Consider the following 16,069-nt stretch of genomic DNA (forward strand, 5'->3'; position numbering starts at 1 on the left):
CTATTCACAATAACGTAACTAACTTGGAGACATTCCCAGAGTATTTTAATCGCCGTTTGAGGGAGATGCTGCACCATGTCAAGGGTGACAGTCCAAGGAATTTTATGGAAAACTCACAAAGAATTACAGAGAATGAACGCTTGTTACTATCGTACCTACTTCCCTCGTCATTCATTAGTTAGAACCTAAACGTAGTGGCATGACGGTGAAAGCTGGTGCTGTCTCAAGTGCACCAACTTCCGTCGGACGGGTTAAAAAATGTCTCTCCTCCTACTGCTCTGCCACCAAGTCCCAATTCATCGCCGACGTCGATGGATAACGCGTTGTTCTTAGAAAATGTACTCCGTCTGGAATACAGCAAACACGAGAGGGTGAAGGAAAAACGACTACACCATGAACCCAGCGCTCCAAGACGGACAAACTTCTGGAACGCCATTTTTTTTTTTGTTTTCCGTCGTTCCTTAGTTGCTTCTATATTCTTCAAGACCAGGACTCATTTTTCTAATATTCCTGGACTGTAAACAACCGAATAAGGGTGCAGAGTCTTAAAGGATCTTCCCAGGTCAATGGTGTGTTTCCTAGTTATTAGGTGGTCTCTTATGAGACAACCATGTGCTTCATACTAAGCAACTGTTCGGCTGTTAATATAAAATAAACTCAAAAAGCTTTGCCCGGTCGCCACTAGGAGCAGCAGAAGCAGCAGCAGCAATGTACAGTACATAAGTGATGCTTCTCACATTAGTCTGTGACGATGGAAAACTGTATGATTCGGACAACACATCACCACAATCTACTGACATGGATTGTGAGTGACACCATGTTTGTAATACGTAAGCGACTAGGATGGAGACAAATAATACCCAATGAAAGTTCAGTTATCTATTCTATACCGCGTACCACACAATTTACATGCATTATTTTATGTTCGCTTAGAAATAGTTATCTAAAATATGTTATCAGCATAAATATTGACATTTGTCTGAAAAAATTTCATTAAATTTGTTTACAGTATCTCCGCACCGTCCGTCCACTCTATGATGACGTACATTACGCTCTCATCGAGAAACTAGCTTATGAGTTTGAGAATGGTGTAGGACCAAAGCTTCAACGATATCTAATGGCGAAATCGTGGTAAGTGGAAACCACAGATTTATGTTATATTGCCTAATTATTGTATCCAAAAAATAAATAACATATTCGTAAAGGTTATTAAATTCACAGTAATTTCTAGACTGGAAATGCAGAAGTCTGTCACACGTATAACGTATCTAAACTAGAGCGCTGAAAAAGGTAGTACTGATTACTTATCGAAAAACCGGCGAATGTGCAACTTTTTTTTTTCAAAAAATTCGGTGGGAATAATATCAAGTTATGCAGCTTCGAAAAGCACCTTCAGTAAGAGATCCAATGAGCAAAAACACTAAAGATATAAGCAGATCGAAATCTGGATTGGGTGTAAGAGCCCCTACAAATCGTCCAACTTCAGGTCTGTACAGGCTACTCTGCTTAATTACTCGCTAAAAAATATTTCGAATGAGCTCGCTGTATATAATCTACAGATGGTTCCTGCTTCATAACTAGCTGGGTGTTTTGTGAAGTGCAGTTGTCGTTCTCTGTACTAAGATTTATTTCTGGTGGTAAAGTAAATACTACTACATCATGTAAGATGCTTAAAATGTTGTTAGGAAGGCAAAGAGTATGTGGTACCAAACAGAATAGCTAATTCACAGGATAAAATTAAAACCATATGGTCAGTTGTGAAGGAAGTGTCTGGTTAGCAATACAAGATCGACGATATAAAGTCAGTTCGTAGTAAAAATATTTTTGTTACTGGTAAGTCAGATATATGTACAGTATTCAACAATAATTTTCTGAGCATTGCTGGTGAATTAAATAGAAACTTAGCTTGTACTGGGAACCGTGAACTCTCTTGGAAAATGCCTTTCCGAGATCGATGTCTGAAATACTCTTCTGTGATACTGACAAGGGGGAGATTGAGTCAATAATTAAATCACTGAAGACTAAGTACTCTCATGGATATGATGGAGTGCCTATCAGAATATTAAAGTACTGTGCTGCATACGTTAGCCCTGTACTTAGCCATATTTGTAATTTTTCCTTTCAGAATGGTCAATTTCCTGAACGATTAAAGTACTCAGTAGTAAAGCCGCTTTATAAATAACGATAAGGGTGTAATGTAGACAATTTTAGACCTATTTCTGTGCCATCAGTGTTTGCTAAAGTTGTTGAAAAGGCTGTGTGAGTGAGGATAATTGATCATTTTATATCACATAATTTGCAATCAAATGTACAGTTCGGCTTTAGAAGTGGTTTAATGACTGAAAATGCTATATTCTTTTTTCTCTGTGATGTACTGGATGTGTTAAACAAGAGGTTTCGAATGCTAGACATATTTTTTTTGTTTCAACTAAGGCGATTGATTATGTAGATCACAAAATGTTGCTCCAGAAGTTGGACCATTATGGAATATGGGAAGTAGCTCACAATTGGTTCGTCTCTTACTTTAACAACAGACAGCAGAAGGTCGTTATTCACAGTGTGGAGAAGGGCTGTGATGTGGGGTCTGAGTGGGACACTGGGGATCAGTGCTGGGGCCACTCCCGTTCCTTATGTATATAAATGATATACCCTCTAGTATTACAGGTAATTCTAATATATTTCTGTTTGCTGATGACACTAGCTTGGTAGTAAAGGAAGTTGTGTGCAACATTGGCTCTGTTTCAAATGGTTTTCATGACATAAGTTCATGGCTTGTAGAAAATAAACAAACGCTAAATCACAGTAAGACTCAGTTTTTACAGTTTCTAACACACAATTCAACAAAGCTCGACGTTTTAATTTCACAGAATGGGCATATGATTAGTGAAGCTGAACACTTCATATTTCTAGGCGTTCAGATAAATAATAACCTGTCGTGGAAAGCCCACGTTCAGGATCTTGTTCAAAGACTTAATGCTGCCATTTTCATTATTCGAGCGGTATCTGAAGTAAGTGATCGATTGACACGAAAAGTAGTCTACTTTGATTACTTTCATTCGCTTATGTCGTATGGTATAATATTTTGGGGTAACTCTTCCCGTTTTCGAAGGATATTTTTGGCTCTGAAACGAGCAGTTCGGGCAGTAAGTGGTGTAAGTTTGCGAACATCTTGTCGGCCCCTGTTCACTAGTCTGGGTATTCTGACATTGGCCTCTCAATATACGAGTATATATTCTTTACTTTCGTCTCTTGTTAACAATATCAGCTTATTCCCAAGAAGCAACAGCTTTCACTCATTTAATACTGGGCAGAAATCCAATCTGCATTTGGATCGCTCTTCCTTGAATCTTGTGCAAAAAGGGTTGCAATATACTGCTGCATTCATTTTCAATAAGCTACCACAAGAATTCAAAAATCTTAGCAGTAATCCACGCGCTTTCAAATCGAAACTGAAGAGTTTCCTCATGGGACACTCCTTCTTCTCTGTCGAGGAGTTCCTTGAAAAATTATGCTGATTCCGGTGTTATATTGCTGATTGCGTTTACTTAAACTTATGGCTTGTCTTTTTTTGGGTTCATAAACATTTTATTTTACCTGCTATTACTTTCATGTTGTAATTTCATGTACTGACACGTTGCATTACCTTGGAGATATGCTCCTCAATTTGGTCCTACAGAACTAGACATGTAAAATAAAATAAATCAGATGGAAATTTTAGTACTTGCTAGTAATCTATTGGATTTGCTTAGCACTTCCTGGCAATCTCTTGGCTTTGATACATCTAGAATTTCACTCTGAATACTTATTGTGTGACTCTGCTCTGTGAGAGATACACAGAGGTTACAATATTTTTATTAGATAGCTAATCCAGTACTCAACAGTATTTCTTCAGGGATAGCACGCATTTTTCAAGAGACAGAAACAAGAGATTGTAATTGTGTTCTCACCTTTCATGAAAATATAATGAATATACGCAGAAACAGGACCAGTAATAATTATATTTAATGGCTGAAATACTGAAATCAGCAGGCCCTAGTACCGGCTAAAACAAAATGAAAAATATTCTGTTTATCTGTGTTTAAGGCTGTCCGAAAATTACGTCTCTGACTGGTGGGAAGAATACGCCTACCTGCGCTGCCGCGCTCCAATACTCATCAATTCAAATTACTATGGCATCGACCTCATCCTTGCAAATCCAACACACGTGCAGTCCGCTCGTGCTGGAATGCTAATCCACAGATTTATGAAAAGTCAGAAGAAAATATTATACCAGACGCAAGACCCGGTAAGTAATGCTCCAAATAAAACTATATATGAATGGAAGTGCGTAAAGAAGTTCATCATCGACTCTTGGTACATTTCTTGGTATACATGTAATAAAGCGGCAGCAATGTCTACACTGTTTTCAAAACGTACCATTCTTATATAACAGATCGGAAAACTCCTATTAATCATTTTTATTAGACGTATTACACATTACACATGTTAACAGTGTGTTAGAACATTGACTTGTAGCAATTAAGGTGAAAGATGTTAACATTGGTAACATTTAACCTAATTTACATCATTCACGACATACAGAGTTTCGGATTCGTCTGATGTTACTTTTTTTTTGCAATGAAAAGGCTTATTTTTTACGATAACATGTGTACATGTCGGAGGATTTTGAAGTCTTTCATGTGCTGATGCATGCTCTTTTGCAGTACTAGTTGGAATTGGGCCAAAGGCCAAAATCGCAGTGGCAAAATAAATAATTTGTACTGTCAACGGCAAATATGATGTCCTTTAAAAAATTCCACATAACTGTGATCGGCGACCATGAGAAGTTAAACTAGAACGCTTGTTCAAAGCTTGCATAACCTTGGTACCTTTCTGCGACATCCATTACTCTCAGAGCGGCTTCTCCTTATAACTGGCTTACGACAAACTGGATTTGTTGCTCGTCAATCCGTTAATTAGACAAAACACCAGGAAACGATTAAATGAAAGACATTGGGTGTATGTTGTTCCTCCCAGGCATGAAGAAAGAGAGTTGCTGGTGGTATAAAATGCTATCTTTCCCAGCAAGGACCTGTCCAGCTAATTCCAAAAAATTGGCTCTAAGCACAATGGGACTTAACATTTGAGGTCATCAGTCCCCTAGACTTAGAACTACTTAAACCTAACTAACCTAAGGACACCACACACGTCCATGTCCGAGGCAGGATTCGAACCTGCGACCTTAACGGCAGCGGGGTTCCGGACTGAAGTGCCCAGAACCGCTCGGCCACAGCGGTCGGCAGCTAATTCCACTCCCAGGTTTATTCGTAGTGGCGCTCCGATCTCAGCATGCACAGAATTTGCACGCTCGAGTTGAGCGCGGAGATCTGCAAGTATCATGCACAGGTTTTCCACTATAGATCCTGCAACGGGGATGTTGTCTACATCAACGTCTTGGCCTCGTAATTTTGCTGTGCTAATTTTCGCTTGCACAGCGCTCACATCACTTTGTACCTATCACTGAGACTTAAACGCTTCATCAGATAGGTCCCTGACTTCACTAACCTTCTCTGTCTCCAAGTTTGCTGATTTTACATTTAATCTTTCATCAATCAAGAATTCAATTCCCTCGTTTTGTTGGTAAATGCTCCCGTGAGGCTCTTTTTTGGGCCTTCCTGTTGATTCACGCACCATTCATCAAGCCTAATGTTTTGATTTTTGCCCCAATTATCGAAATTTTTATCCAAAATTTCTGGGAAGTTTTGTCTTGCAGCTCGGTCTAGTTTATTAACTCCTTGCTGACCTTACCTATCTGTTCTTTAAATTTCTGATTCAATATTTCGGCTTCGTTTGACGACCAGGTGTCTACCTTCTGTTTAAGAGTTTCTTGAGGAGCTGCTATCTCGTCAGTAGTAGCAATCTTCTCGCCTGTTGTTTTTTGCGAAGCGTTTAGTGTTTAGCCCCTCAGCAAAGGTTTCTAATTGCGGCAACAGCGTGGCAAAGTGTTCTTCAGTGGCCATTATCGTAAAAAAAAGGGAAGTCTCTACACACACAGCAAAAGAATTACAACACGAAAAATCTACATTAACTTAAGAATCTAAATATTTGCCCCCTGGGTAAAAAAACGTGGGCGTAGAGTCAATATCACAATAATATACGTTGGTCAGTCTAGCAGCAGTCAACCATGCTTAGGCGCTCGCTCTACCAGTTTGATGCTATCCTATATGAAATAACCCAGCAGTGCACAGCCGTACGGGCACTCTAGAATACCAGATCCCACATTACGCATTCACAAAAGCCATAGGAAATTTAAGCTGCACTTTCCAGGCCCTAATCCTATGTTGTTTTTGTGGTCTTCAGTCCAAAGACAGGTTTGACGCAGCTCTCCACTCTACTCTATCTAGTGCAAGCCTCTTCATCTCCGAGTAACTACTGCAACCTACATCCCTCTGAATCTGCATACTGTATTCATCCCTTGATCTCCCTCTACGATTTCTACCCTCCAGTACTAAACTGGGGATTGGTGATCCCTTGATGCCTCAGAACATATCCTACCAACCGATCCCTTCTTCTAGTCAGGTTGTACCACAAATTCCTCTTCTCCCCCATTGTATTCAGTGCCTCCTCGTTATTTACATGATCTACCCATCTAATCTTCAGTATTCTTCTATAGCACCACGTTTGGAAAGCTTCGGTTCTCTTCTTGTCTAAACTGTTTATCGTCCATGTTTCACTTCTATACATGGCTACACTCATACAAATACTTTCATAAAGGACTACCAGTTTTTACATTATTCTGTAAATGCTTCGTGTTAGTATTTTGCAGCCGTGACTTATTAAACTGACAGTTCGGTAATTTTCATACCTGTCAGCGGCTGCTTTCTTTGGAATCGGGATTATTATATTTTTCTTGAAGTCTGAGAGCATTTCGCCTGTCTCATAACTCTTACTTTTGTCATAGCTGGCTCTCCCAAGGCTATCAGTAGCTCTAACGGAATACTGTCTACTTCCGGGGCCTTCTTTCGACCAAGTCCTTGAGTGCTTTGTCAAATTCTTCATGCAGTATCATATATCCCTTCTCATCTTCCTCTACGTCCTCTTCCATTTCCATAATATTGCCCTCAAGTATATCGCCCTTTTATAGACCCTCTATGTACTCCTTCCACCTTTCTTCTTTCTCTTTTTTGCTTAGGACTGGTTTTTCATATGAGGTTTTGATATTCACTGAGGTGGTTCTGTTTTCTTCAAAGGGTCTCTTTAATTTTCCTGTAAGCTATATCTATCTTACCCCTAAGAATATATGATTCTACATAATTACATTTCTCCTCTAGCCATTCCGGCCTAGCCATTTTGCACTTCGTGTCGATCTCACTTTTCGCCCGCTTCGTTTATTGCGTTTTTACATTTTCTCCTTTCATCGATTAAACTCAATATCTCTAATATTACCCAAGGATATCTATCAGCCTTCGTCTTTTTTCTTACTCTGGTCCCTGCACTATTTCATCTCTCAAAGCTGCTCTTTCATCTTCTACTGTATTCCTTTCCCCTGTTCTTGTCAATGTTTCCCTCTGAAACCCTCTACAACCACTGCTTTTTAAGTTTAGCCAGATATCATCGCCTTAAATTACTGATTTTTTGCAGTTTCTTTAGTTTTAATCTGCAGTTCATAACCGATAAATTGTGGTCAGAGTCCACATCCGCCCCTGGAAATGTGTTACAGTTTAAAATCTAATTTCTAAATCTCTAGCCATTATATAATCAATCTGAAACCTTCCGGTGTCTCCAGGTCTCTTCCACGCATACAACCTTCTCTCATGATTCTTAAATCAAGTGTTAGCTATGGTTAAATTATGCTCTGAGCAAAATTCTAGCAGCTGGCTTCCTCTTTCATTCCTTTCCCCCATTCCATATTCAACTACTACTTCTCCTTCTCTTCCTTTTCCTACTATCGAATCCCAGTCCCCCATGACTATTAAATTTTCGGTTCCCTTAACTATTTGAATAATTTCTTTTATCTCATCGTACATTTCCTCAATTTCCTTCTCATCTGCGGAGCTAGTTGGCATACTAACATAAACTTGTACTATGTAGCGGGTGTGTGCTTCGTGTCTATCTTGGCTATAATAATGCGTTTACTATGCTGTTCATAGTATTTTATTCCCGTTCCTACTTTTTTACTCATTATCAAAACTACTCCGGTAACGCCCCTATTTGATTTTGTATTTATAACCCTGTGTTCACCTGACCGGAAGCCCTGTTCCTCCTGCCACCGAACTCCACTAATTTCCACTAAATCTAATTCAAACTATCCATTTACCTTTTTAAACTTTCTAACATACCTGCCCGATTAATCTGACATTCCATGCTCCGATCCGTAGAACGCCAGTTTTGTTTCTTCCGATAACGACGTACTCCTGAGTAGCCCCGCCCGGAGATCCGAATGGGGGCCTATCCTACTCCAAAGGTAAACAAAAGAAAAAAACTAAACTATTAATTAGTAAACTATTAAATTACTACCTTGTGAAAACCTATACTACGGCTGATGAGTAATCGCCACTTGCTAATTTTTACTGGCATCGCTCTCTACGTACATTTGGTTTTTTTTCTTTTTAATTCATTCCTCTCACCTTTCGGTCGTTTACCGTTTGTTTATACTCGTCAGGTTAGATACACCTGTGCTGGTTAAACATGAAATTACATTATATGAATTAGTACAAACCATTACAAAAATTGTATATACGCATTAATTAAATCGCAAGAACTTCACATCCGATGACTGCTGTTTCGCCCCTGTTTAGTGTGAGAACACAACTTCCTCTTGAAGCCTTAAACATAAAACAGATAGTGATGAATCGTGAATAATTTAGTAGAGGCGACCGTTTTGAACTCACCCGGTTTTTTATTATCATTATTTTCCTCTTATAAGCACTGGTTCATCTCTATTGCTTGTCAAAAATTTTTCTTGATTACAAAACACGTCTGCTTTATGTCAAAACAAACAAAGAAGAATTGTTCTATTCCGGTATTCTCTATTTTTTTACCTTAAGGAACCAGCAGCGGCGATTTCTCTGGACAATATTTATGCAGGCGACACACTGAATGAACCTAACTCTCAGCGACAACTAAATTAATTTTGCTGAAATGGAAGGTGCAGCTCAGTATTTTTCACATTAATTGTAAGTAGGCTGTTTAGGTGTTTTTATTGGTAACGCCACGTAGCGCTCTGTATGAAAACCAGTGGCTGTGCTGTGTGCAGTCTGTGGCTTGTTTGCATTGTTGTTGCCTATTGTAGTGTATTTACCTTAATTTACCTTAATAGTGTTCAAAAGTCATTATATATATATATATATATATATATATATATATATATATATATATATATAGTGTTCAAAAGTCATTATATATATATATATATATATAATGACTTTTGAACACTATTAAGGTAAATACATTGCTGTAAATAAGTTATACACAACTGCAACCAGTCACTTTTTTCAATAACAATGCTTTATTACATTAACCGGTTTTCGAACCCTTTCAGGTTCATCTTCAGATGATTTCGGGAGAATCCGGGAAGTTACATCATTACTGGTAGTAGCATAATGCTGGGTGCTGGTCCTATGGCAGAAAGATGGGTCACACTTTAATGTATCGCCATTATAGCTTATCTGTCGATATGGATGTAAATTTAGTTTTTACTTACTGCGACAGTATAGGCGGCTTTTTTCGTACCTGTCTGCCTCCATTTTAATGTCCAGAACACTTTCACACGAACTATATTAGTTCACACTTTAACACTGACACTTTACCAGCATCCAGCATGCGCTTTACAACTGTTGCTTATAACAAAGATCTTGACAGAGAGATATGGCATGAGCCTACTTTGTACAGAGATGTAATTTGTTGTTCTTTACATGTGTTAAAGTCGATATAAGGTCAAGTTTTTTTATCAGAATGGCGATAACATGAGAGCACTAGATAAAATAATAATAAATTAATACAAGAACAAATTTCAGGTGATCTGAAATGTTATTTCTACTCTTATGTTAAAGGCAGTTTTTTTAACAATTATCATGTTTGGCATTGACATGAATCATGTTAATGCCAAACATGATAATTGCTTAAAAAAAACTGCCTGTAACATACGAGTAGAAATAACATTTCAGATCACCTTTACCCCCCTTTGTCCTCTTTCTTTGGATCTGTATCTTCGTTGGTTTTTCGTCATTGGTTCTGTGTGGATGTCACATGACGTCTTTCTGATTCCATCGATGAGACTTTCGCTCAGTTTTTACACTCTATATTCCCACAAGTTATGACCTGAGGGTTATAATTAGTGTGGGTTGGTGATTTGGAGATTGAAAAAATTACGGATAAGTGAGCATATTATTTTTTTAAAATTTTTTTAATGAAAAACAATATCTCATGCTTCAAGTCGACATACCCATGGTCCTAAATTACAAGAATCACAATGCACTGCTGCTTTGAATGTTATCCCTTTATACCGTGTATTAAGCGGGATCTGCCACCATTTGCTAATGAAATTTAAGAGTATAAATATCTCTCGTATTTCTCTCTTTCTTTTTTCTATCCGCTTCTCAAAAATGACTTTCCAGTACCCACTTACCTAATGATTATCTTGCTCCCATTTTGCTTCGCTAGTCTGTTTGACTTTGTCATAATTATTATGTATAAATTTCAAATGCCTGCACGAATTATGATATGTCATTACATCGTAACGTTAATGTAAGTTCTTATTCGCAGATATGCTACTGCGACCACTCCAGAGAGAAACATACACCCTGTGACTGCTTAAAATGTTTCGCGTACCGTATGATCACTCTTTAAGAGCTTAGGGGCTCCAACAAGCGGCTATAAGAATTTTTTCAGTTGTGTCTGATACTTTCATTGAAATTCATGAAAATGCATTTACTCAGTACGTGTGGTACTCACACTACTGATACAGCTGACAATTATTGTGTTACATCTGTTTCTGCCTCATTCGACACCTCAGCGCTCCCAGAACGCCAGATGATGCTGGCGGTGTCTGCCGCGGAAATATAGCGACTGCAACCATTCTGCGATACATTATAGTTTCATTTTACATTTTGTGTATCTAGTATCAGATTAGAAGAAAACCTGGTAATGGAATACTCGCAAAGAACTAAATGTATTACGGACTGTCGCCCTGCCATTATTTTTTTTATTTTTATTTTTTATGCTAACTAATACATTCTTTTGTTCACAGCTTCTGATACAACGAGTCATTCCCTTGTGTTCGTCGCAATATATGCAACTTTTCAACACGACAAGAGTACCAGGAGAAGAAACAGATAGACTTGTACATTACGAAGACTCAGACCACGTTGTTGTCTATCATCAGGGACGTTACTTCAAACTGATCGTGTACTGCAACGGACGAATTCTTGAGCCATGCGAAATTGAACAGTAAGTAATAATTAAGTGATTATTGTCGATTAATAATAGAGTACTTGTTTCACAGTAGCGCAAGACATTCAGTTATTTTCCTATTATTTACAATCGCTGTGACCAGGACATTACATTCTGTTTTTGTAATATATTTTATCTTTATTTGATAACTATACTTCCGAGGACAGTTGCCATATTGAGGACACAGATACATTTCTATTTCGGTCTAGAATGTCATGACACTGTTTTTGCAGATTCTGTTAATTAAATTGGATGAATGTGATTATTAAATATTTGAGACAATAAATCACTGATCTCATACTATTGTATTAAAGTATTATTAATCACGCAAACGCAGTTACCAAACTTTAACGAACGAGGCACTGGTCTTGCACTGGGAAGGAGTCGGGTTCAAATCCCAGCACAGCCATCGGAATATACATTTGCCGTGGCTTCCCTAAATCGGTTACAGCTTATACTGGTCTGGTTCCTTTGAGAGGACGCGGTACATTTCCTGAATCGCCTTATGTCGAAACTTGTGTCCCTCTCTCCAACGACCCCATCGTAGGAGGGACATCATATCCTACTGTTCTTTCCGTCCTTTCTTATCAAAATCTTGCGAAATTAATAGAAGTTATTACTTTTCAGAAGATCCAGAAAATAAATGTCATTAGAACAACAATTAATTTGATAATCAGAACCAACTGAAGCGGAGTGCTGTTTCTATGGATGTCGTGTATTTGCTATCTCGCAATGAAACGTTAGCGATCTATTGTATGTAGACTGTGAGAATCCAAGTAATGACAAGAATTTTGCTCATCAGAATTCAACCGGGCAAGAAAAGATAGATGCTTGAACTGAATCACCAGTTCATTACTGTATGCCTCATTCTACCTTAAAATGCGAAATAATACAATTGCATGTAAAATCACCAACATGAGACAATATTGATTGCCATGGCGCTAATAGGACAGTAACGCTTCAGTTGCGAAATGGTGCACGGACTGAGCTGAAGAAGGTCAGGAGAAGGGAGCGACATCTGCAATCGTGAGGGAGTGAGCCTAACATTTGTCTCGAGTGATACAGAATAGTGGCGCAGAGTTCAGTATCAATAAGTGCACCATGTATCTCGGCCGTTTCTAGGAATCAGGTGCAAGATTATGCTCTAACGACAATCGTGTAGGTGATGCAGCTACCCTCGTGACAGATTAAATCAAACACTGAAAACACCGGAAGAAGAAAACATGATGTCATGTTTAAAAGAAGATACTCTATGACGGGTATGCTATGTACTCTCACGGTTCAGACAGTGACGTAGGGTACGAGTGGGATCCCTTTGCTGTTGCTCGTCACGCTTTTGTTTAAGGCTACAGCTTTCTCTTCGCAGAATATTATTATTTTTAATTAGAAGGAAAAAGCACTGTAAGAACAGTCCCCCTTTTAGAACAAACTGACCAGACATTTTATTGCTAATGTAAAGGGTAACTACAAAAACTGAATTAAATAGTGTCTGAATGCGAAACGTTGTTGAATTCTCCATGTAGTGGTTCACTTCATGTTTCAAGCTTGCGTCTGGTTTGGTGCACCGTGGAAAACGGCAAAGAAGTACGCTGTCTGACAAAAAAAGTGAAGCACCGAGAGAAACAGAAGGAAACAAAATGAAACTTCACGGTTTGATAGAGTACCTGATGTAATTACAGTGATTATAAAATCGAGTCAGAGTGAAAAAGATCTCGGCAGTATATGCCCACTCGCCAGTCTGACATTCCACCCCTTCTGGCCTGGACGCGTGCACTGAATCTGTAGGGATGGCTGTCAAAAAGCTGTTGTATCACCTCCTGAGGCAAACAGGTCCGTAACACCTAGTGGTGTAGCGCAGTGGTTAGCACACTGGACTCGCATTCGGGAGGACGAGCCGGCCGCTGTGACCGAGCGGTTCTAGGCGCTTCGGTCCGGAACCGCGCTGCTGCTACGCAGGTTCGAATCCTGCCTCGGGCAAGGATGCGTGTGATGGCCTTAGGTTAGTTGGGTTTAAGTAGTTCTAAATCTAGGGGACTGATGACCTCAGATGTTAAGTCCCATAGTGTTTAGAGCCATTTTAACCATTTATTTGTAGGACGACGGTTCAAACCCGCGTCTGGACGTCCATATTTAGGTTTTCCGTGAGTTTCCTAAATCGCTTAAGGCAAATGCTGGGATGGTTCCTTTGAAAGTACACGCCCGCTTTCCTTATCCATCCTTCTCTAATCCGAGCTCTAATGACCTCGTTGCCGACCCGACGTTAAACGCTAATCTCCTCCTCCTGTTTCGTCCCATGACTCCCGGGGCCGGCAAGATAGGCAGACTTGTCGTTGATTCTTGGGCTCTGACACTGGGACGATGTTGACGTCCGATCTGGCCCCAGACATGTTCCCTCGTGGACAGGTCTGGCGATCTTGCTGGCCGCGGGAGTACGTCGGCATAGTGTAGACGTTTCGTAGAGACAGGCGCCATTTGGGTACGAGTATCGTCCTGTTGAAAAATGGCATCCCGATACTAACACATGAGAGATAACACATGAAGATGCAGGATGTCCGTGAGTTACTGTTGTGCCGTAAAATTTCTCTGTCACTGCCAGCCTTGACCTGAAGAGATGCCCGATCGCTTCTCAAACCGTGACACCAGGAACAACCTCACTGGGAAACTCCAAAACATTGGAAGAATGTACCCTCTCTGCAGATTGTGCCCATACTTACCGGCGAATTATCAGCTGGGATAGTGTAGAATATCGCTGAAAACAATGCAACGCCATGCACCAGCAATTCATGCTTCCCACTCACGGCACCCATCCAGAAGCAGCAGTTTCTGTTGTGATGATAAGGGTAGCCTACACTTGGGTGGTAATTCCGTAGTGCTGCTGCCAGTCTCTGACCAATGGTGTCGGATGACACACAGTGTTATAGGCAGTCCATTACTTGTTCTCGGACGGCAGTTGCAGATGCGAAGAGGGTACGATGTGCTTGGTGAACAATACGGCGATCCTTCGTTTAGGTTTGCCGGCCCTAGTGACCGAGCGGTTCTAGGCGCTTCAGTCCAGAACCGCGCTGCTGCTACGGTCGCAGGTTCGAATCCTGCCTCGGGCATGGATGTGTGTGATGTCCTTAGGTTAGTTAGGTTTAAGTAGTTCTAAGTCTAGGGAACTGATGACCTCAGATGTTAAGTCCCATAGTGCTTAGAGCCATTTGAACCAGACGTGGTGTACTGGAACCTTGACGACGAGTATGCCTGCCCTCGCCTTTGTATGCAGTCCAATATCGAGCTACCGTCACATCCGAATGCACCACAGATATTGCTCGATTCAACCAGCCGCCCAAATGGAGGCACACAATTAGGACCTTTCTGGAGCCTGTCAGATGCTCATAACGCTGTCTCACGCGATTACGTCGCATTTTCGTGTCCTGCACAAAGATTACTCAACTTCTGGGGCTGACTAAAGCACCCTCGAAGCTGTTCCACCTGCCACAGAGAATTACAGTTCTAATCATTTACATACGCGCCGATGGTGTGTACAAGTTACGAAGTTACTTAGGCACTCAACCATGTCTTCTGGGTGCTTCGCTGATATTTTTGGGCTGTGTAATCTCCGTGTGTGGGTAATATTTTTCGTTGTTCTCGTTTTTACGATCGATAATATTTCTTTAATTGACATTCACCCGCCTAGCCTCGAATCTAGATCTCGTATAAAATGAATAAGCGTAATTAATATGCATGTATTTTTACTGACTTGAAGCTGGTCTACATGTAAAGGCAGTAGGAGACAAGTTGAAGAAGTCTGTTCTATGTCAGCCAAATTAGAGGAATATGTGCATCGTATAATGCTGGAACATCGAGAAGAGCTATCAATTGAAAAAGCGGTGTCTTCATTCTTTTGTATTCTCAGGTGCTTTAATGTTTCGAAACACAGCATTTGAAGGTAAGCGCTCGCGTACAATAAGTATCCTTATATAACTTTGTATATTAAATAGTATCGATCGCTCCAAGTACAAAATAGATTCCTTTATTGGTCACTCTGTTTTGAGGGACTTACTTCTTTGGTAATCGACTGTCTTTTACTACGGTTCGGTAGATGCCATCTCACAGTGAACGTAACTTAGCTCAATGTGCACCAAGTTGTATCACTAAAAAATGCTTCCTTCCATTGAATGTGTACTAATAGCACGTTTTTCCTTCTATGGATAATAGATTTATTTAATTTTTGTAATAATTGCTCATAGCGGACAATATTTACATGTGTTTCCCCTTACGGTAGCCTGTTGTACCTTCCTCAAGTATTCGTCCAAGTTTAGCAAATATGTTTCTGTTCTCATAAGACTTCTTGATTACTTTTAAGAACATCATTAATCAAGTAATCGGTGGATTGAAGAATTCTTATTTTTTTCCTGTTAGTTACTGTTAGTTTCTAATTAGTTCCGTAGCTTTTTCTTAATCAAAACTAAATTCCAAATATTTCTTTCTTTTCCACAGATTTAAAGTCAGCACTGGCAGAATGTAATCTTCCATTGTTTGCTGTTCTATCACTATTTTCTTCGTTATTCTCACCCATTTACTTGAAGATTATTTGTATTACTTACAGTTGATATGTTAGGCAGTTATATTTACAAGTATCTTGTTCCTGTTTGCA

The 16,069-nt window shown here is 39.6% G+C and overlaps 1 protein-coding gene across 1 annotated transcript in view; it reads left to right on the plus strand.

The window, feature by feature from the left end:
* The window catches only part of LOC126185281 (carnitine O-palmitoyltransferase 1, liver isoform-like), a 129,350-nt gene that overhangs the window by 99,333 nt on the left and 13,948 nt on the right, over positions 1–16,069 (plus strand). Inside the window, exons 5-7 of the mRNA XM_049928116.1 lie at positions 1,010–1,131; positions 4,084–4,285; positions 11,228–11,427. Of these exons, the coding sequence (XP_049784073.1) occupies positions 1,010–1,131; positions 4,084–4,285; positions 11,228–11,427 (524 nt within the window). The remainder of the gene's footprint in view (positions 1–1,009; positions 1,132–4,083; positions 4,286–11,227; positions 11,428–16,069) is intronic.

This window comes from Schistocerca cancellata, chromosome 1 (genome assembly GCF_023864275.1).
Source record: "Schistocerca cancellata isolate TAMUIC-IGC-003103 chromosome 1, iqSchCanc2.1, whole genome shotgun sequence".
Classification (NCBI taxonomy): Eukaryota; Metazoa; Arthropoda; class Insecta; order Orthoptera; family Acrididae; genus Schistocerca; species Schistocerca cancellata.